The sequence below is a fragment of the Tachypleus tridentatus genome, chromosome 8 (assembly GCF_004210375.1).
Source record: "Tachypleus tridentatus isolate NWPU-2018 chromosome 8, ASM421037v1, whole genome shotgun sequence".
NCBI classification, from domain to species: Eukaryota; Metazoa; Arthropoda; class Merostomata; order Xiphosura; family Limulidae; genus Tachypleus; species Tachypleus tridentatus.
The window spans coordinates 134,181,739-134,204,420 of record NC_134832.1 but is presented as its reverse complement, the minus strand read 5'-3'; the positions used below and the strand labels follow the sequence as shown (position 1 = coordinate 134,204,420).

General features: G+C 31.2%; 1 protein-coding gene across 3 annotated transcripts in view; it reads left to right on the top strand.

Moving 5' to 3' along the window:
- LOC143223551 (protein tyrosine phosphatase type IVA 2-like) overlaps positions 1-13,142 on the top strand; it is a 33,698-nt gene extending 20,556 nt beyond the window's left edge. For all 3 annotated transcript variants that reach the window (XM_076451651.1, XM_076451649.1, XM_076451650.1), the window contains exons 3-6: positions 2,728-2,820; positions 5,916-6,046; positions 9,935-10,009; positions 11,026-13,142. In XM_076451651.1, coding sequence (XP_076307766.1) covers positions 2,728-2,820; positions 5,916-6,046; positions 9,935-10,009; positions 11,026-11,134 — 408 coding nt within the window. In that variant the 3' untranslated portion in view covers positions 11,135-13,142. The remainder of the gene's footprint in view (positions 1-2,727; positions 2,821-5,915; positions 6,047-9,934; positions 10,010-11,025) is intronic.
- Positions 13,143-22,682: the final 9,540 nt, after the last annotated feature.

The window sequence follows — 22,682 nt, the reverse complement described above, 5'->3', positions numbered from 1 at the left end:
TTATTAACTGCTGTAAATACTGAACTGAAACCACCTTTTTGTTTATTTACACCTCTTAACCCCAGTCCTCTAGAATTCTAAAAGGTTTATTGTGTGCCATAAAGACTTTGGACATTGTTACCATGCTTAACTCCCAGTTATAGTGACATAGATCTTAGATTTATTTTTCATGTAATACTGTATTTACCAATTTAGCCATACAAAGATTAATCTCACTTACATTCTATATATACACACACACACACACACACACACACACACACACACACACACAGAGACAGACAGAGAGAGAGTCAGTTATGTATAAAAAAACTTACCTCTACAATTAAAGCTTCTCCTACTGTATTTTAGTGTAGGTGTTTTCTTTGTCTATTCATGGTACAAAAACTGGTTGACTTTCTTCTACATGTACATAAGTGCTTACAACTTGATATTGTATCATTTAAAATTTATCTGTGTCTGTGTATATTTGTTTTTTATCTGTTTGATCCATTCATTCCAGATATCTTGCTCTAGTAACTATCTATTTGTTTTTGTGATATGATCAGACTGCATTATTCTCTGCTCTTTTAAGATAAGCATTACCATTAAAATTACAGACTAATTCCTGAAACCTGTAAGTCATATACAAGTTAAGCATATGGAACAGTGTTTTTGGTAAATTAAGTGGTACGTGAAAAATGTGTTGTTGCTCTTATCTGAACAAAGACATATTTAGATATAGTACCATTATTCTTGTCAATAGCAAGATGTGCATGTGTTTCTAAGTGGTATCTTTGATCCTGTTTGAAATTATCACTGGTGTTCTTATTTTTCCAGTTATCTGACTTTTATTATGAAGAATCACATTTGGGAAATTAGTGTTAACAGATAACTTATTTGGGTTTCTATCTTCAGTTTTTTTTTTAATTTTATTATGTATCAGTTAGTCTGAAATGGCTCTTCAAAAAGAGTTAAGCTTGTTCAATGAACATTTAAATGTAAAGTTAAAGAAACAACTTAGATTTTTTTAAACCACATTAATACTATGTGCTTAGAATCAATTTATTGGACTGACTCTACATGTATGAAGCAAGGCATGGCAGTATTTACTAGAATTTTGAATTTAGTGTATGTCTTCATAATTTGGCAAGTTTCTAATAAGCATTTTAAGTCTGCATACAAACATTAGATATTTTACTAAAGATTTGTTTGTGAATTTACTGAGTCAGTCTGACTTGGACTGGTCTGAGTGCAAGATGAGTTTCATTTTATGGTTTTTCATATGTTATTTGCATAGCCTATAAAACATCTGAAATAAAATCAAAGTTTTTTGGTTTTTGTTTATTTGTTTTTAGTAAAACTTCATATTTTATCGATATGTTTCTTCCATGTTTTAAACTTTCTTGCATATGTTTTATGTAAATTTAGGTTCTCATTGTTATACTTAGAACCTACTTAAGCACTAATCCTCCTCTCAAGTTATAAGAGAAGTAAGTAATACTGCACAACAATTTTTTTTAAAAGTTTTGCTTCCTGAAAACTTTTTGCTGATTGTGACAGGTACCTGGTGGGTTTGCACAAATATAGTTTTAGTTTTGCTTCATCACGTAGGAACTCTGAGAAATAGACAATTAACTGTTTACTGGCAATGACATATTTAATTGCATTTATGTTTCTAAAATGCTATTAAGGTCAACATACTTAAGAGTTTTGCTCCTGATTTATGTTTGTATTCAATGTCCGTTGCATCATGTTGCAGTATCCAACAATAGTCAGCAAGCATTGACAGATTCCAGTTGCCCTGATATGGTGTTTCCATTGTAGCAATGTCCTGGTGAAACTGAAGATTTCAATGAAACTGTACGTGATGGGCAAATTTGGGTGTGATTTTCATGATCAGCAGACAAACATTTACACGGAACACCCAACAGTGTTCAAGAAGCAAAAACTTTGTTGTGCAGTGTAATCAATGTGATTATTTGTGAGCGCAAACTAAGTTAGGCCTAATTCTCTTGTCATATTGGACACAAGAATATAAAGTACTAAAACTACTATAAATTAAGTGACTTTATAACTAATCTACAGATAGGGTAAATAATATCTCTTAGCCTCTTGGAGTTCAACAGTAAGCAAGCATTAAACATTTGAGGCTAACCTGTTTACACTGCTTAGTTTTTTCTTATCCAGTGGTCAAGAAGAGGGAATGGCCATTATCAGCTTTATGTGCCAATCTGCAAAAGAATTGCTTAAATCTTTAAAATGTGGTTCTTCTGCCCTCCATTTTCTGGATTGAACTGCTGTTTTAATTTTCTATGCTTTGAAATAATATTCCTTTGAATATTTGGCTGCTTGTGATCTTAAATGTTTTTTTGAAGACAAAATTCTTGTTTTGACAAGCTTCATAGGTTTTTCTAATTATTGAATATTAATTTTGTTAAGAAAGTGAGTTACAAATATTTTCCTTTCTTTTGTGCTTTGGGATTATAAGTAACTTTTAAGTTTCCATTAATATCAGAATATTCACTTATATTTTAAAATACTACATAACATTGCATCAAATACTGCATAACATTGGCCTAAAAAATGGTATAGAATATATCTTTATGTCAGTAAACCTTCTTAAAATGGGGTAGTTGTTTGAGTACTAAATGTAAAAAGGAATATTGTTAATGTTTTTAAAATGTGGGAAGAATTTTGATAATTGTTAAGTATTTCTTCCCTCATTAGGTTTCTGTTTTGTTATAGGAGTTGAAGAAGCACAATGTTAAGGATGTGGTGAGAGTTTGTGAAGCCACCTATAAAACTGACTTGTTGGAACAAGAGGATATTAATGTACATGTAAGTTGAATTAAATTAATTTGTAATATGATCTGTGGTGCTCATTCTGCTTTAACTTTTCTATTATTGAACTATATTACTTCACATTGTAAATGTTTTTGTTAAGCATATAGCCATTTAGTGTGCTCACATCATCCTATAGTTCAACTGTGTAAAGGATTCTCAAACTGTATAAATTACAGTTGCATGTTTCTAACTTTGATCTCCTTAAGCTTTGCTTAAAGTCTCTAAATTTGAAATGTTTTCAAGTAGCTGTGAGTGGCTATTATGTACATTTAACATTAACAATTTCCTTGCCAACGATTCATCAGGTTTTATATATTTGAGCCTAAGATATACTGATATTAATACACTAAACAAAAAAATTGTAATGTTCTTTTGATCTTTCATATTTCAGTTTGATCACATTAAAACCAGAATTTTCCACAGACTTTTAGCTTTTTCAAGTAATCATATTTCAGCCATTTTTATAAGATATTACTTGATAATATACAGTTAAAGCACTTAAGAAGAATATTCATCATATCCAAAACAAATTAAAAAAAAAAACAGGTTCTTTATATTTGTATTCATTCGATACAAAATTTGGTTCTTAATAATTCAAGATGAATAATTAATATAACTAAAATTTGAAAGGGTAATATCTTTATTTTTAAACTTCATCAATTAAAGTATCGTATGTCTTAAAGTATTTCATATTTATTTGTGCAGTACATGGTCAGTTGTTTGATTCTGAGTATTGGTGTTAATGATTGAAATTATTGTAGTGATAAATAGTTCATTGAAATCTTAGTTTCTTTTTAGTTATCTTGGTAAATTGGCAAATCATTGTCCATACTGTGCATAAATAATGTCCTCAAGATTAAACTGGAATTAAACAGATTTATTGGCTATAATGTGTGAGTGTAACTAAGGGCTTTTAGGACAATATGACCCATGTTTATTGGTGAAATTCTGAAGGAATAATGTATTTTAAGTATCTTTTCATTTCAAGGCATTGTTAAATTACTTGTGCTTAAAGATTAGTTCCAAAATCAAAATAAATTTGTTTTCTTGCATATATTTAATGAAGAGGCTTGAAGATGATTAATCAGAACCATATACAGTCCAAAATGTTTCCTTGTTTATTCCAAGTAGGACTTTCTTGAAGGTCTTGTATCATAGTTATGTTAAAATAATTCCAGTGGTAAAGTTGCACTTAAAGTGACTTCAATGTACTAGTTATCTTTTTTTCATACCATCTTCATTCATCTGCTATGCTTTGCATGCTGGCTATTCATGATGATCCTTAAAAACAATTTTATACATTTTAAAATTACCTCTAATAGTTTTTACTTTCTGTTCACCCACATTTAATTAAATTATGACTTCAGATATTGGAAGAAAATTCAAAATACCACAGATATTATGGTCCAGCAGAGGTAGAACTACTTGTTATTTCTTCTTACTCATTCAGTGCCAAATTTGAGAGATGTATGGATATTGCACTCTGTTTTGTGGATTGAGAATAACCTGATCTTTAAATGTAGCCTTTACTTTTGCTCTTTATTATTAAATTTGATAGGGTGAAAATCTAAAATAAAACTTTTATTAAATGTGTTTTTAACATCTAGTACCAATTTTGGCATTTCCCATGTTAGAGATTTTCTGAGCATTTTTGTGTATGGTGAATGCTATATTTATTAATGTTAATAGAACATTTTTGTATATACAGCTAAGATGTTAAATGATTTCATTCTTGACAGTAGTACTTATGTCCATATTTTATCTATAACCTACTACAAACTTTCATGAAGTAAACAAAAAATGAGCTGACTTTCCTAACATGTTATTCTAAGAACTTAATCAGAGACATTCAATCTACAATTATGAATTATTAGTAAATTGTAGCCTGTAATTAAAAAACAACAACATTATTCTAAATGCTTTTACCTGATCAAGCTTTAGTTGTAATTTGTGTCTATATATTTAACCTTCTGTACTTTATGCAAGACACCAGAAAATGTAGCTACACCCATGGATACTTGTACAGTTGTCTTTTTCACATTCATAATTCATGACTTGTGTATTAGATACCTGCTGCACATTGTTTCAGAAAATGTACCTGATTTCATTTTTTCCTGTTTTTTGCTTGGATTTCATTTACAGTTATTGTAACTAACTTCTAGTTATTTATTGCATTGTGTGTATTTCTGAATTATTCTATTTTTTGTGTGTGTGTGTGTGTGTAAAATACGTATTTGTGATGCATGAATCTGAGTTTAAATAATTTATTGTATTATATGTATTTTTATTATAACTATAACTTTATCTATAATCATACTGTCTTCCTCTGTAGGTTACATATACACCAGAATTCAGCTAATTCTTAATTTGGGTGTTGGTAAATGTTTTGTGGTTAAACCTGTGAGGTAATAAAATATTTATAGAATACACAAAGTGATGTACATTTATGTATTTCCATGTTACTGTGTTGCCCAAACCAAACTTTATATGTTAAATTTTATTTTCCATATCTCCTTCCTAATACATATTACTTAGAAAGTAAATGATTATTTGAAAATACTACATTATAGAATCTCAGCTTAATTTTTTGAAATGCTGAAGAAATGATTGTGTTAGTCATAAAAAGAATGATTTATGTTACTAAAAGTTGTTTGGTGAAAGTAACTGTGTGTTTTATATTCAAGCTTAGTATAAAAGATTAACATTTGAGATTTTAGAGGAAAAAAATACTGGGCATTATATATTGAAAATGTTGACGAAACTAATAGGTTTGTTCTTGCAGCTCTAAATAAAATATTAACTGATGCTGTAAGAATAAAATTGACTGTGATGCTATTAGAAACAAGTTGGTTGTTGAAGATCTAATACTTTATTGTTAATACTAAAAGTTTAACTAATTGAAGGTTTACAAAACAAGTTGATTATTGAAGTTGTAGAAAAAACAAACTTGACTGTTTAAAATGAAATTCTTAAATTATTGCTGAAGATAAGTGAAAGAACTGTTACTTTATAATTAATATTAACAGGACAGGCATTTAAGTGACAATGTATTTGTTTTCCACTTTATGTATAATTATTTACTTTCTTAGGATTGGCAGTTTGATGATGGCTCACCTCCACCAGCTAAAATAGTAGAAGACTGGTTTAACTTATTGAGAAATAGATTCAGGGAAGACACAGATAGTTGTGTGGCTGTACACTGTGTAGCTGGCTTAGGAAGGTGAGACTAACTACTGCTTAAAATATGAACATTCCTTGTTAAACTGATTTACACAATGAAGAATATTTGTAATATTTACACAAAAGCCCAAATTATTGTGTGACTAATGTTAAATGAATTTAGAAGGTTAAAAGAATTTATTACACTGAAATGACCCTATATTAGAACACTCAATAGTGATGTGACTTTTCATTATTTTAAAACAATACTTAAAGTGAAGAATATTTAACACTGTAGGTACAGGTAGGTAAAAGATTGTGTGCATGTGAGAATCTTTTTTACAGAGTAACATTTAGAATTTAAGTAAACTATTATTATCAATGTATGTCATTAAACTTGACCTTGAAAATATTTAATAAACCAAATTTTAATGTAATAAAAGTTTTAATTTCAAAAGGAAATATCTAGGTTGCTAATACTTAATTAACTAGCCTCCAGTCATCTTGTTTTACTTGGATATAATCCAGAAAGTCCAACCTATGTTATACTTTCCTGCCCTGTTGTCTTTCAAAAGGTATTTAATCTTTTGTGATATTTGCTAGTACATTACTTCTGTTAACTCTGTATATAAGCAGTACATAAATCCATAAAATTTAAGAAGGTTCTAGAAAACATAAGTAGAATGATCTTTTATTAAAATACTCGAATGTTTGTGTGAGTATAAGTTGTTAATTCAATATAAAAGGTGAATAATGCTGTAGATATTTGTTCTTGTATGGTGCCTTTCGTGTATCCTTATTTATATATTCTTAAGAATAAATAGTTTCAACCCATCTTTGTATTAAATACCAAAATTCCGTTTTTGCTGGGTTTTTTTTCCTCCATAAACAGTCTCAAACTTACATAATATTTCAATAAATAGTTGAATCTAGCCAGCCTTTAAGTTCTGCTTTAGTTAATTTGTTTTTACTTTGCATAGTTTTAGTTAGACCAGTGTATTAAATTAGCTACATTATTGACTGGTTTAAATTCTAGTCCTGATCAGTGTAGTGGGCTTTCTTGATCAGAAGTTTTTGATTTGAATACACATTTCAAATTAGGTAGACCTTGTGCTTTACTTTGATCCAGTTATATTTTAATAAAATCAAGAGGATATTTTAAATGTTGAGTGCACACCTGCATATGAAAGCTCAAATTTTGAATAAAAGTAATACTTTATTGAACCTTTTTTGCAAACATTTTAGAATTTGCTTTTCATTATATAGCATTTGTTTAGTGCAATTCATAAAGAAAAATTTTATCTTTTCATCATGGCCCATTTAATGCCACCTTACATAATGACACAGCAAATGCTCCAAACATTTACTAATGAAGCTCAGCATAGAAAATTGAACCAATGAATTAGTTAGTTGGATAGAACAGTTTGTATCCTGTCTTTGTCAGTCTAGAGTAAATAAGTTGGTTTGAGTATTAATTTGTGGTTTCTTGAGCTAGTCTACCTGGAGCTTCTGTAAGGATGAACAAATGAATATCATTGGAAGTTTAGAAGCCCTAGGATCAAACCACAGATATGGGAGTTTAATTTTTTTTTTAGTTTTTTTTTCTTTCTCTTCATGTTAAATAATGTACCTCCTTTAATAATTACACATTTTTCCCTGAGATGTCAGGTAGGCTTTAGTTAGTTAACTTGAGAAATTACACTAGGTGGAAGCAAGATATTCCAAGTTTCTCATCCTTAATTACAAATAATAGTGTTAAGTTATTAATATCCAAACAACTCGCAAATTTAAAAACAAAACATTACTGAAATAAAAGTATTTATCAGTTAAATTGGTATGTTATTAGCAAAAAATGATACTGAACCTGGTGAAGGTAAGGATAATGCCATTTTGAAAAATTGGGTCATAAGTCACTAACAAATAGATCAGTTTTTTGCTGTACATTTTACGATTTATAACCTGAAATGGTGACTTCTGCAGCTGGCAATATAAGGTATCAAATGAAATGATTATTGAATATAATGGGGTTGAAACTGACTGCATACCTGAAACGGGAACTATTGCTAAACAATAAAGATAGCTTGAAATTCTAAGATAAAAAAAATATTTTATTATCTTTTCCTAAAGCTTACACACCAAAAAAATTTTAAATTTCACCACCTTAAAATATTAACTGGATAATACTTAACTAAATTTGTTCTTAGTTTCACAAATTTAAGTACTTCTGTTATGAGAAGGGAAAAAAATCAGAATTGGTGGCACATTTTCAGTCCAGTACCAGATGAACATACTCGGACTGATACACATTTAGATCTTGTTTAACTTTTATATTTTAAATTATTCTTTAAAATCACAGTTCACACATGTCAGATTTTAAGGATATTCTTTATATGTAGTTGTGCACAATAATTTTGTTGTATTTTAACATGGAAATTAATTTACTTAATATTATACTCCATTTTCAATGAATTAACATGATTACTTTTAGTTCTTTTGTCTGTATAGGCTTTCATAAAATAATTCAGCATATATCTATAATAAAAGGGGTGGGGCTGTGAGTGTGTGTGTAACTACCATAACTCCAAGAAGAAAAGATATCGAAAACTGAACTTTAGCACACGTGTTAAGTGAATCCTGAGGGTGTACATCTAAGTATTATTATTTAACTATGTATTTGTGCACACATGGACATGTGACAACCATTGCTCCAAGAGGAAAGAACCAAGAAACCTGAAATTTTTCACCCATACTAAATGGACCCAGAGGGTCTTCACCTGGGTATTATTATTTCTCATCTTCACATCTGTGTATGTGCATGCATTTGCACATCTTTTAATAGAAGTAATTCGTTATATAACAAATTAATATATAGAAATAGCAGTGCATTTTGGTAACAATGCATTCCATCAATGGCTTTTATATCATGTTTCTTAGCAATAGAAGTATAACTTAATATTGTCCTTAAAAGACTATCTGCTGAAAGTATAAAACAAAATATGTAAATTACAAAATTGGAAGAAAAAAATTGTTCTTTTTGAATTTAAAAGCTCCATTAATTAAGGAGGTTTACTTTGTATTATTTATTTTTATTAGCTAAGCTAAAATTGGAGGACAAGTCACTGGGGAGGTTACCTTTATAAACCAACATATATTTTGTGATGGAGCACCATAAATACATAAGTTATAACTTAATTATAACTTAACTTCAAGATATAACTACTCAATCTATAACAAAAATATTTTTGAGCATATTTAGTATATGTAATTATGCAAGGAGCATATTATAGGTTTGTATATTGGTTATTCATGTGTATTTGGAAAATGGTATTTGAACATTCATTTTTTAATAGAATATTTGTAAAATTGCTTCGTAAAGAGAGACCTTTTGAAGTCATGAAAAAAGTTAAAATAATAAGTCTTAATAAAGAATAGAGAAAAAAACTAATGTTCTAATATTTTTGTCATTAGTACCTATTGCTAAATCTTAGTGGTATATTTGTTTTTTGTTGTTTTATATATTCAGATAACTTAGTAATGAGTTTATCGTAAAATGGGTGAATAAATTGTGCACATTCAATAAGAATGTCCATTTATGTATCAGCTTGTTGACTGTTGCAAAGTCTATTGCCATATTCTGAGTATGCAAGCAAACTATTCCAGGAATAATTGTATATGATCCAAGGTGTTTGTTTGTTGTTTTCGTATTTGATAAAACCTGTATTCTGTTGCACTAATCCTGTATATCTCATTCTTTCAATTTAGTAGTTGTCATCTTGGACCTTATATCAACAGTAACATAAACATCATTTTTAATATAATCTATATCTTATGAGCCACTAGTTCCTATAGCACTAGTACAAGTTATATAATTTAATTTTTAGTAATTTAATCCATGGCCCTTATTGCTCATATAATTAACAATATATACTTTATTATCTTCACTTTACAGAGCACCTGTTCTTGTTGCTTTAGCACTGATAGAATTGGGCATGAGGTACGAGGATGCTGTTGAGCATATCAGACAGTAAGTTTTTTTCATTGTTTTATAAGCCAACCAGTATGAAGTATATCTAATCCTTTACCAAAGCCTGGGTTAAAATTTAAATCTCATGTCATGATTAAATGATTGGAACCAAAATTTGAAGTCATTATTTTTCTAAACTAAAATTAATTGTATATTCTGGAAATTCAGATAAGTATCAAGAATTATATTATACTGACACATCATAATGTGACACACAGGCAACATTTCTACTTTCAAGATTTTTCAATAAAGTTGCCTAAACACAGGGTTAAAATGAAACGTTTATAACCAGTTTTTAAATTTTTATATCAAAATTATTTCATATTTAGACCATAAATATATTTGTTTAATTTAAAGTACTTTATTATTTAAACTAAATTATCCACTGGATACAGATATCTTGCTTTGGCTATTTTATGTGTTGTTACTCATTTTAAAGGGATCAAACTCCTTCCAGTTGGCTTTGATTTTCAAGTAATTTTTTAAAATAAGAATAGACAAACTATTTTTAAAACAAAAACGCAGCCCAATCAAACCATAAAGCCTGTAATTTATCTTCATCAGAAAGCAAGTTAAAAAAAACATTTTGAAATACTGCTAAGATATTTGAAACGTAACTTTTTGTTAATTAGTTTTCACAGTATGGTATAATTTTATTTTATACTTAAAAACAGTTTTCAAATATCTCCTGTATTATTGAGAAACTAGAAAAATTCTAATTGAACTGGTTAAAGAAGAACCCAAAAATACCACCCCCACCAATTGTAGTCTATCTCAAAATATGATAAAATGAAAACAAACATTAAAAGTGTTCTGAATTTTTAGAAGTTTTAAATAATGTAACAAGGCTAAAAATGCTAAAATATTTAACTATGGCATTATTGTTGTTCAAAAAAACACAAGATTTAAAAGTTTCTTGTCAAAACAACTACTATATATTTATAAAACAAAAATTATTTATCAGAAACACCTTACTGTAAGATTATTTACTTAGTCAGTTTCTCCATGCTTTCCAGGAAACGAAGAGGAGCTATCAACTCTAAACAGCTGTCCTATTTGGAAAAGTACCGTCCCAAATCACGACTGAAACTAAAGAATGGAAATAAGCCATGTGCAATTCAGTAAAAATGCATCTTCCTCTTGACTTTCATTAATTTTTGATTGGCTTTTATTTCTGACTAGATGTTAATGTAATGGAATTGTATTCTTATTGTGAATATGACATTGTTGAGAGGTATTTGTCTGATTGTAAAATCATGTTACCCTGCCCTCCATCTTACAGGCATGTCACTTGTATTCCATCTGTTAGATATATAGTAAAACATCCTGTTGTGAGGTGTATCTTTTAGTGTAAATACAACAAAAGTTAGAAGTAATTGTTTTGTGTAAACCCTAGAATTTTCTTTTACTTTATCTAGCTGAAAGTAAAGCCTACTTATGTTGATTTTATTTGATTTGTAAAAATGTAAAGTCCTTCTTCCCTACCCTAAAAAATAGATGCAACTGAAAATAATTTTCTTGTAGAGTTGAGTTAATTTAAAAAAGATTGTGTCAAGCCATTGAATAAGCTTGTAAATTATTTCACATATATAGCTGTCTTGAAAATATGGTAAATCGAGCTGTCTGAAACTTATATTTGATGCATGTTGAGAAATTGAATAACACTTGTATGCAATGACAATAAGTTGTGATCACCTAAACTGGGATTGCCTATGTTGTCCAGCTTTAACGTATTAATATATTGATAATATTTTTATAAAGTAATTCAAGCAACTTTATAATCATTTTTCAGTGTTTTAGTAAACTTATAAAACTAGTGGGAAGTTGCAGATGAAAACTAAATTGATGCATCAAACACTATCAACAGTTTTAAAATCTTTATATTTCATGGAATGCAGTAGGAACTGAAATATATTAAAATGCAAATTTAGTAAAATAAGACACTTTGCAATCCACCTTTTTTTTATCTAAAATATTAAGTGTTTGTATGAAACTAATTTGAGTAGATGTATGCTTATAGGTTATGAGAGTTAAAGAAATTTTTCAAAATTGCTAAACAGTTGTTTTAACCATAAGAAATCTAAACATGTCTTAATTTTATAAAATCGGAGCAGACACAATAATTGAATGTATTCGTTATAAATATACCTGCAGGTTAGGAACTGTCTTAAGTGTAATGTTAACCTTAATTCTCAGTCTCTTTAGTATTCACTGTGACCCACCTTTTAAACCTTTCTTTCATTTATCAAGTGCTGTACTTCACTAATCGGTTGCTGGATCAACAGTCAAATAATGCATGAGAAATATGACATCAAACATAAGAATAAGATTTTATGAACAATGACCAAAGATCAATATTACATTTTACACTATGCTAATTTTTAATAGTCATTCCTAGAAACTTCTTAAATATGTTGCAGGTTGATAGATTTAATAACATAGCTCTTTTCAATATACACATTACAAGCTATTTGTAGTGTTTTCATATTATGTTTTAAAAAAAAGATTTTATTGACTTTTTAGTAAAATAATTGGTGCATATTTTTTTACTATTTTGTGTTTGAAAAAGAAATGATCCTAAGAGAAGGTTTCTAAAATAGGCTACCTTTGCCTCAAAGCACTTTATCTGAAGTTTCTTTTCAAGTTTGTTTTTCAGGTTCTTACTATGATTGAATTATATGACTGACATGTTGTCAGCTTGTAGTAAAATATAACTGATTTGCCAAAAGCTTTTTGTGACACTTACTAACTTTGTTAATGTAGTACTTCTTTCTGTTGATTGAATGCACCATTCATAAAGTTTTCTCTGGTATTTTTTTGAATCAAAGTGTTACTTCATACTATTTTTATTATTGTAAGTTTTTTATTCTCTTTGAATGCTGTTTTTTTTCTTTACTGGAAATGGCTATGGAAGTTGCTTTTTTTTTTTGCTAGTTGTTTATTATAAGCTAATGTTGACTTTTGAATGAATTCGCTTGATATAACAAACTTTTTTATTTTAATTCTAGTAAGATAAACAGTTAGATAGATGAAATTGCGGCTTATTATTTTGCTCTGACTGTTGTGGTAATTATGAGTGTAGATTAGATTGTTTATATTGTAAGGTGTGTATAATAAAAGTGACCATCTATTAGATTTGTAGTTCACCATTTTGTGGAGTTTTATTCAACTGGCCTTTGCTGTCATTAACCAAATTCTCCATACTGTTTAGCAGAGACTCTTATTACACCATATCAACAACTCATTATAAACAGTTGGGTATTTTATTAAATTGTAACTGACACCAATTTGAATTAAACCAAATGGATTTAGCTTAAACCAGAAAAAAACAAGTGAATTATCCTTACTGGTTTACACTATATAGTTACCTGACCTACATCTGTTTTGTTTTCGACATCTTTAAGTCATTGTTGAGCTATTACAACTAACACAAAGTCACCATTTCCTTTAATGTTTAAAATAAAGTATCAAGTCAGACCTTATTATTTAACATTTCAAGTTGTGATTAAAGTTATCAGTTGTTAATTTCCAGCCATGAATTAACATATTTGATGGAACGGGCTTGGCATAACCTAATGATTAGTGTTGTGCTGGTCACAATAAAAATGCATTCCACACAGTAAAATGGTGTATATGTTGTGAGAGTTATGGTCAGTAGTTATTGATGAATGCTGTTGACCAGCTACCTTCCCTTGTGCCTGACAGTTAAAAATAAGGGACAGCAAGTGCAAATAGCTTTTAGTGTAGGTTTGCATGAATTCCAAGTTAAAAAAAAAATGTTAACAAAAAATTGTTGATTTATAAAGCCACAAAAAAGTTTTAAAATATGCAAGAAAACATCTGGCATTTTGTCAACAATTGTTTTCCTTTTCAAGTGTTTTAACATGTGTTTTACGACAATAGGTACTTGGTAAATATATACAAATACGTTTTGCAAGTTTGTTCTAAGACAAAAATTCTAAATAGTAACAGCTCGATAAAAGAATTTATATAGTTTACAAAAACGAGCCTAATCTGCATCTGTTAAATGTACATTATGTAGAGTTTTACTTGTTTAGGGATTCAGAATGTGGGGTTTCCTTTACTTTCAACCAAATAAATAGATAATTCGGTGATCTATAAGATGTCTTGGTTTTTAGGAAGGTGAAAAGAAAGTTTTGTTTTCAAACATACACTTGTGAAACAGAAAAATATTTGCAGATTTATAAACTCATGGGTACTTTATCTTCGTTCCATCGTAATTTTTTTTGTCTGATTCATAACTGGAAGATTTACTAGCAGTCTTCTGAACTCTATATTTTCATTGCATAAAAGGCCAATTTGTTAACTTTCTAATGATTTGATTGTATCATTAACAAGGTTAATAACATTCTATGTAATACTTATGTTACCTTGTGGTTAATGTACCAGTCCGGAAATCTTACGGTTCATGTCTTTTTGCAGCGAAAACGTGTACTCCACTTATAGGGCTGCGAGGGCATTATAATATATACAATCAAAGCCCATTATATTATTAGGTTTAACGTTGACTGGCTATCTTCCTTCTCGTTTATCAATTGGGAACACTAAATAAGATAGGCTGTCCATGTGTATCTTTGCACGAATTTCCAAAACAACCGAATTCTGTTCATGTTTCATATCCCAGTACTTGAAAATTTAGTAACGGATCTTAAAGCATTCTGTACCATCACTATTAAGTACTTTTATAACTAGAGTTCCTAATATTTGGTATTTAAGCGCTAGTAAATTTACGTATCGGAACTCGAGTATTTCTGATTTTTTATTACTACTATTTCTACATCAGTAATTAACTTGTAGACATTATTACATTATCATTCTATGTGCAGTAGATGGTTTGGTTTCTTTTGAATTTTGAGCAAATCTACACGAGGGTAATCTGTCGCATAATTTAGCAGTGTAAGACTAGAGGGAAGGTAGCTAGTTATCATCACACACCGCCAATCTTGGGCTACTATTTTACCAACTAATAGTGGGATTGACCTGAACTTTATAACGTCCCACGTCTGAAAGTGCGAACATGTTTGGTGGGTTGGGGATTCGAACCCGCGACGCAAGGATTACGAGTCGAGTGTTCTAACCACCGGACCTAGTAATAGATGTGTATTAGACTTGTCAACAATGTTTAATGGGTTATGTAACAGGTGTGGAATAAGTAACATGCCATGATACCGATCAGAAAGTGCAAGGCTTAACCCACAATATCCACTTTGAATTGTAAGTGCAATATAAAACTCACGATCTATCCCACTGAATGGTTTAAATTAACCGTATAAGCTGTGAATGCCACTAATTCAATATTAAATTGTAACCATCTGGTCAGCAGTTGTAAATCAGGTATATCTATGCCTTAACATTGTGATCTTTTACCTCTTACAGACAAAATGTCAGATATTCAAAATACGTTGTTGACTGTATGTCTTAAACACTTGTAAGCCAACAATAGGCTTTATGTCAGCAAATTTTGTTTACGTTTCGGAAACGTACGTAAAGGGCTATTCTCATTTAACTGTCTTTACTTTTGTATATATTAGTATATAATGCAGCATCTTATCACCAGTACATTAATGTTACACTTTTGAATGTTTTTATCTTATCAGCAGTAGATTAGTATCAAAGTTATCAACTCTTTCTAATGAGTTAACGCCACTGGAGTAATGCTATATTTGAATAGTTAGCGAGCAATTTAAAAGCATAAAACTGAATTGTTACAAATATATTTTACTGTGACTACTCTCCAGTAGCTTACGACGTTATAAATCTGTTTTAGATAACCGTGGTGGACAGAGCACAGTTAGCCCGTTGTATATCTTTGTGCTTAATTTCAAACAAACCAATTAGTTCCAGCTTTATCTAGCAGCAGACTGTTCTTAATACTTTCAAACTCCATTCACAGCAAACTTCTGAAAATTTTCAAGTGTTCTTATCCCATTATCAGAAAAATCAATATTTAGACTTACTGAATCTTGTTGAACGTTTTATTCCAGTTATAAAATTGCGTACTCAACTTTGAATTTTCTGAACGCCTTTGTATCATCAAAGGTAAGTTATTATATACTTGCAACTGTTTTTTGTTGTGTTTTTTTTCATTAGCAGGAAAACCCTACAGCATTTTTCAAGTACATCGTCTGCATTTTAATGCTATAAATGGTTGAGTACGTTTTGTTGAAAAATATTTTGAATGCAAATTAGAAGTCATGTGAAAACAACTATCAATACTAACTCGCAGTGGAGTGTATTGAAACTATTTTTGATACTGTTACATACTCTATCCAAAAGCAATAATTTTTGTCACTTTTGGATATAATATGTAACTGAGCTTTCCAACACAAAATATGTATGCGCTCATGTCATAAAGATAGTTAGTTTTGGAATTTAAAATGTACAAGGTTTTAGGATATCCCTTATAACAATGTCATTGGGAAACGAAGAAATACGGATAAATTTGGGAAACCAGGACCATCCAGAAATAGGCCTGCAATAAGTTATACCAAAGCTATTGTAAGCAAAGTTCAGTGTTTCAACAGGTGCGAACACGGAGGTCAGTAACAAAATTCTTCCACATAATCTAGGCAAGAGTATGAAACATAATCCAGAAGAGAAAAAAACTTCGTAAAGCAAATTGCTTCCATGAGACATCTGTTCAACAATGGTACACCTCAAGTAGTTGGAGAATGAAACTGGTATATTTGCTGTTTTACATGTAAACGTACTGGTGACATTGGCAAATGCAATACCAGTGGATTTCTCTGTGATCGACTGTTGAAACTGATACATGGAAACTATTATATTCGAAGAGTAAATGGATTATTAGAATGTTTTGGACATGCCAGCTTTAGCGCAGAGCCTTTTACATGGCTATTGTAATATAATGTACGTTCGTTGCATATAACATAATTATTACATTGTGAGATGGACTGTAATGGCGTGTTGAGGCTATAAACTTATTTTAATATAATGTACTCAATGTGTGTATAATTATAAAAGTATCTGCTTTTTTTTAGGTTCTTATGAGTGAATTAATGACAATCTTTTCAATTATTTGAAATGTGTTTAATTCAGCATTAGCAAATCCATGACGGACAAACTAACGGGGACCGGCATGGCCAAGCGCGTTAAGGCGTTCCACTCGTAATCCGAGGGTCGCGGGTTCGAATTCCAGTCGCACCAAACATGCTCGCCCTTTCAGCCGTGGGGGCGTTATAATGTTACGGTAAGTCCCACTATTCGTTGGTGAAAGAGTAGTCAAGAGTTGGCGATGGGTGATGATGACTAGCTGCCTTCCCTCTAGTCATACACTGTTAAATTAGGGACGGCTAGCACAGATAGCCCTCGAGTAGCTTTGTGCGAAATTAAAAAACAAACAAACTAACTAACGATTTCGAATGTTGTTTCCAAAGAATTATACCAAAAAGTCAGGTTACATATAAGTAACCAGTAAGCCTGACATCATTGTATACATTTACGTGCGAATTCACAAGCTGTTATGAAAACTGGGAAAAAGAATGGATCTATCTATGTGATACTTATAAAAAGTAGATACGCAAAGTTCAGTACAAACGAAAAAAAACGTCAGTTCTGAGGTTCGAAAAATCATTCACGGGAAGTTCTGAAGATTGGTGTTTGGACAGTATCATCGTTCACGAGCTTATTTTATAAAGCATGATAAGAAACTCCTTCTTAACGATATCTTATAATCCTAGATTGGTCCAAAAATACAAAAAAAAACGAAGTTTTTTTAGGACTTAATCCACAATTTCTTAGAACTCATCAGTTCATTGAAATTACGCACAAACACCCTCCGTTAAAGGTCTACAGAACATTTAGACTAAATCATCTTTCGTAATCGAGTACTGTTAAAAGGACATCTTATCTATCTCGACAAGTTATATTTGTATATTATCAGAAAAGTTTAATTAGTTTCGGTTGCGTGGTCTTTAAGTACACAAAGAAACAGAGCATAGTATTATCAAAACGTGAGGTGTTTGAATGGTTTGGTTGAGAAACTCCAGAATTGATGTCACGGTTCAAGAAAATAATGAGTAGAAATTTAAACCTACAGTATGACGGATAAATGATCAAACTTTTTGTTTTTTGCAACACAATGTAATTAATGGTTTCATTTAGAATTATTATCTTATTTTCCGTATCGAAAGAGTAGATTAGGTTACAAAATTAACTGTCAAGGAAACATCTTTATGTGTTGTCGTAATTTGTATTAAAGAAACTAGGTTACTTAAAAGTATATAAATATATCAATAACTTTGACTTTTCAGTAACTGATACAAATACATATTCATTCCTACAACATTATAAATTCATATTTTTTATCTAATTTTCTTGAGTTACAACAAACAGCCGTTTTTGTTATTTCTCATATACGATTTGCTTGTTTTGAATTTCGTGCAAAGTTACACATAGGCCCGGCATGGCCAAGTGTGTTAAGGCGTTCGACTCGTAATCCGAGGGTCTCGGGTTCGAATCCCGGTTGCACCAAACATGCTCGCCCTTTCAGCCTTGGGGGCGTTATAATGTGATGGTCAATCCTACTATTCGTTCGTAAAAGAGCTAGCTCAAGAGTTGGCGGTGGGTGGTGATGACTAGCTGCCTTCCCTCTAGTCTTATACTGCAAAATTAGGGACAGCAAGCGCAGATAGCACTCTAGTAGATTTGCGCGAAATTAAAAAAAAAAAAAAGCAAACCTACATGACGACTATTGCGCCTGCCGTTCTCGATTTACCACTGTAAGACTACAAGGAAGGCAGCAAGTTATCACCGACCACCGCCAACTCTTGGGCTACTCTTTTACAAAAGAATAGTGGAATTGATCGTCACAATACATAACGCCCCCACGACTAAGAGGGCAAGCATGTTTGGTGGGACAGGGATCCGAACGTGCGACTTCTCATATATAAATCTACAATTTATTAAAACTATATGTTTCTGCAAAGGCTCTTGAATGCAAAACTGCATTATCTGAAATCTCTAATTAGTAACTTTTCTATTTAAAATACCGGTACTTAAAGACCCTAACAAATCGGGTTAAATTGAACTATCTGAAGCCTTCGTCTAATAATTCTTCTATTTAATACTGAATTATGTAGAACTTATACGTTTAACTTGTTTAAACACTATCTTGGAAACAGACTTGCACGTTTAGTGTGCAAGTCTATGGAAAGTTTGTCATGATGTGGTCTAAGGTTCACCTGGTCGTCTTTCACATATGCTTGTTACAATTAAACCTGCAGTGTGAAGCAATATTGTATAACTATAAACTGAACATGATCGACAAGTAAGGAAGTAGTTTCACGAGAGGAACTGGATTACTCTTCGAAAATGCACGAAGAACCCCACACCTATTTTAAGTTACATTACATTCAATGTCCATCTTTTTTTAGAAAGTCACCAGTTTACAGTTTCATTACACGAAACGCTTATACATTTAGTACGTTTAATGCTTAAAGTTGAAATACATGAAACTTTCTATATTTTTTTAGAAAGTTTACTGTTTAAAGTTGCATCCAGTTCCTGAAACTTTCATACTTATTTACACGCGGAACCTTCTTCTATCTAACTTAATTCTCATGTACAAGGATATAGTATTAAGAACAATTTATCAGTGAAAGTAAGGTATATAAAAACGTATCAACCACAATATACTTGCTATATTCAGTGTCGACGAGGCCCTTCGCCCAGTAAAGGGCTTTTCCCGTCGCGCCCAAACATGCTCGCCCTTTCAGCCGTGGGGGCGTTATAAGTAATGGTCAATCCCACTATTCGTTGGTAAAAGAGTAGCTCAAGAGTTGGCGGTGGGTGGTGATGACTAGGTGCCTTCCCTCTAGTCTTACACTGCTAAATTAGGGACAGCTAGCACAGATAGCCCTCGAGTAGCTTTGTGCGAAATTCAAAAACAAACAAGCAAACAAACAAAAAGGGCTTTTCTGATTGAGACGTAATATATATTACGACATGACATGATTAAACTGGAGAAATGTAATTCTTATCAAGTTTATTTATTCGTATCGAGATGCATCGGAATTAAAGTATGGATGTTTGTTTAACATCACATTATTTTTTATTTATCATAAATTATTATTTTATTTAATTAACCTTCTAGTTCTTTCGAAGAGTTGATGAAGCAGCAAACCAGTCCTATTGGTATTAGAGCGAGCCAATGGGAAAAGACTACACAAGCAATTATTTCTAAAAAAAAAAAACTTTCCCGTGAAAGAAGAGTATATGATAATTTGTCAACGATATATATCTGCTATATTTAATGCCTGCGAGAACTTTTGCCCTTTCAGGGCTATTCCGATCGGCTAGGGTACGACAGAGGTAGTAGTGGTTAAATTATTATTTGTTTAAAATTATTTTAAAGCAATTTCTTATGGTACGTGAGCACTCCATGTTTTTTCTGGTGAATTTTCTGTTTAAAAGTCAAGTAGATAAAATTTAAATTATTCCACTGTATCTCCTCAACCTTAAGTACCTTAAACCTACACAGTTCTAGTAAATCCTATTTTTTAAACCTAATTTGCGTAAAACTTGTCCTTTTTCTAGCACGATTCCTGCGTCTAGTAAATCCATCTAAAGCTATCCTGTATAAAACCCATATTTCCGAGTGACTATTCTGTCTGACAATGTAAAACATAAAAACTCCATCAATCTAATGCAGTAAATCACCCCTCCCAAGTAAAGTGGAAATACGTGTCGCTCTAAATATAGTGAGAATGCTTAGAAGAGTACAAAACGAGAACGTGTTAAACACGAATGAAAAATTAGTTTGTATATGCACATAAAAAATAACGAAGAGTGCTCTTCGTTGTTTACTGAAAATAATATTAGAGGGCGTTACTTTGTCAGATGTTTAACGTTGCTACGTAATATATGTCCACCCAGATAATAGAACTGGATATTTCAACAAATAATATCACCAAAGGTATAGTCTCAACTGTTGTGGTAATGATATCCTTCAATTGAAGATATGGTGGTTCATGGATTATAGCGTATTTAGAAAGCTTCACAAACATTGATCACTTAGAACCCGTTTCTCACCACATCCATAAAACTTTAAGTTCCCTAGCATTACCTTATATATAAATAATGCCATACGTAAAATTACCATACCCTAGGAATTATGCTACTACGTAAAACCTTTAGTTCTCTAGTATTATATTTCAATATGTCTGACATAGTTCATAAAAACCACGATATCTACAGTAACTCTTCTGTTATATAAGACCTTCAGTTCTCTAATACTGTTTTATTAGTCTGGGGTGGTACATAGAAACTACAACATCTACAGAAACATTTCTGTTACCTAAGACTTTCAGTTCGTCAATACTATATGCTATACAGTTGATGTGTTACATAAAACCCCATTCCCTTAATGATTATAAACATGCTCGCCCTCCCAGCCGTGGGGGTGTATAATGTGACGGTCAATCCCACTATTCGTTGGTAAAAGAGTAGCCCAAGAGTTGGCGGTGGGTGGTGATGACTAGCTGCCTTCCCTCTAGTCTTACACTGCTAAATTATGGACGGCTAGCACAGATAGCCCTCGAGTAGCTTTGTGCAAAATTCCAAAACAAACAAACAAACGAACAAAAACCCTTAATGATTCTTCTGTTTACACTTTTAAATTACTTAAAACCTTAAGTTCTTTACAATTATCTCGTACACAGCTGATGTGTTATATAAAACCGTCATACCATTAGTAATTCTTCTGTTTAAACTTTTGGGTTACGTAAAAACTTAGGTTCTCCAGGGTTTATGTTTTGTTTACCTTTTACGTCTGATGTAGTGCATAAAATCATCATGCCTCCAGTAACTCTTCTGTTACATAAGACCTTCAGTTCCTCAGTATTATGTTTTGTATGAATGATGTGGTACATAAAATTATCATGCCTCCAGTAACTCTTCTGTAACATAAGACCTTCAGTTCCTCAGTATTATGCTATGTATGTATGATGTGGTGCATAAAATTATCATGCCTCTAGTAACTCTTCTGTTACATAAGACCTTCAGTTCCTCAGTATTATGTTTTGTATGAATGATGTGGTACATAAAATTATCATGCCTCTAGTAACTCTTCTGTTACATAAGACCTTCAGTTCCTCAGTATTATGTTATGTATGTATGATGTGGTGCATAAAATTATCATACCTCCAGTGACTCTCATGTTTCAACTTCTCTAACATACAGAAACATACACAGTAAACCCACTTTTATAGTAATCATATGGTAAAAACTTATACTTCTTTGAGAATTCTTCACTTGAAAATATGAACAAAACTCTGTCAAGAATATTTTGTTTATATTAAAATTAATATTTGTTAAATTTTTATATATCTGGTGCCATCCCATTCCCAAAAGGCACAGTGGTATGTCTTCTTACCTATAACGCTAGAAACTGGGTTTTCATACCTATCTTGGGCAAAACACAGATAGTCCCTTGTGTAGCAATCTCCTTAATTACAAACAAACATATTAATTTCATATAAATCTGTAGACCTCGCCCAAAACGTGTTTACTCCCCATGGGGATTAAATTTTCCAACATATGAATTTAGAATATTCTTTAAAATGGCTTCTTGCATACTAATAATACTAATTTCCAAGTAAATCGGTTTAGTCACTCTTCAAAGCCCCCAAAC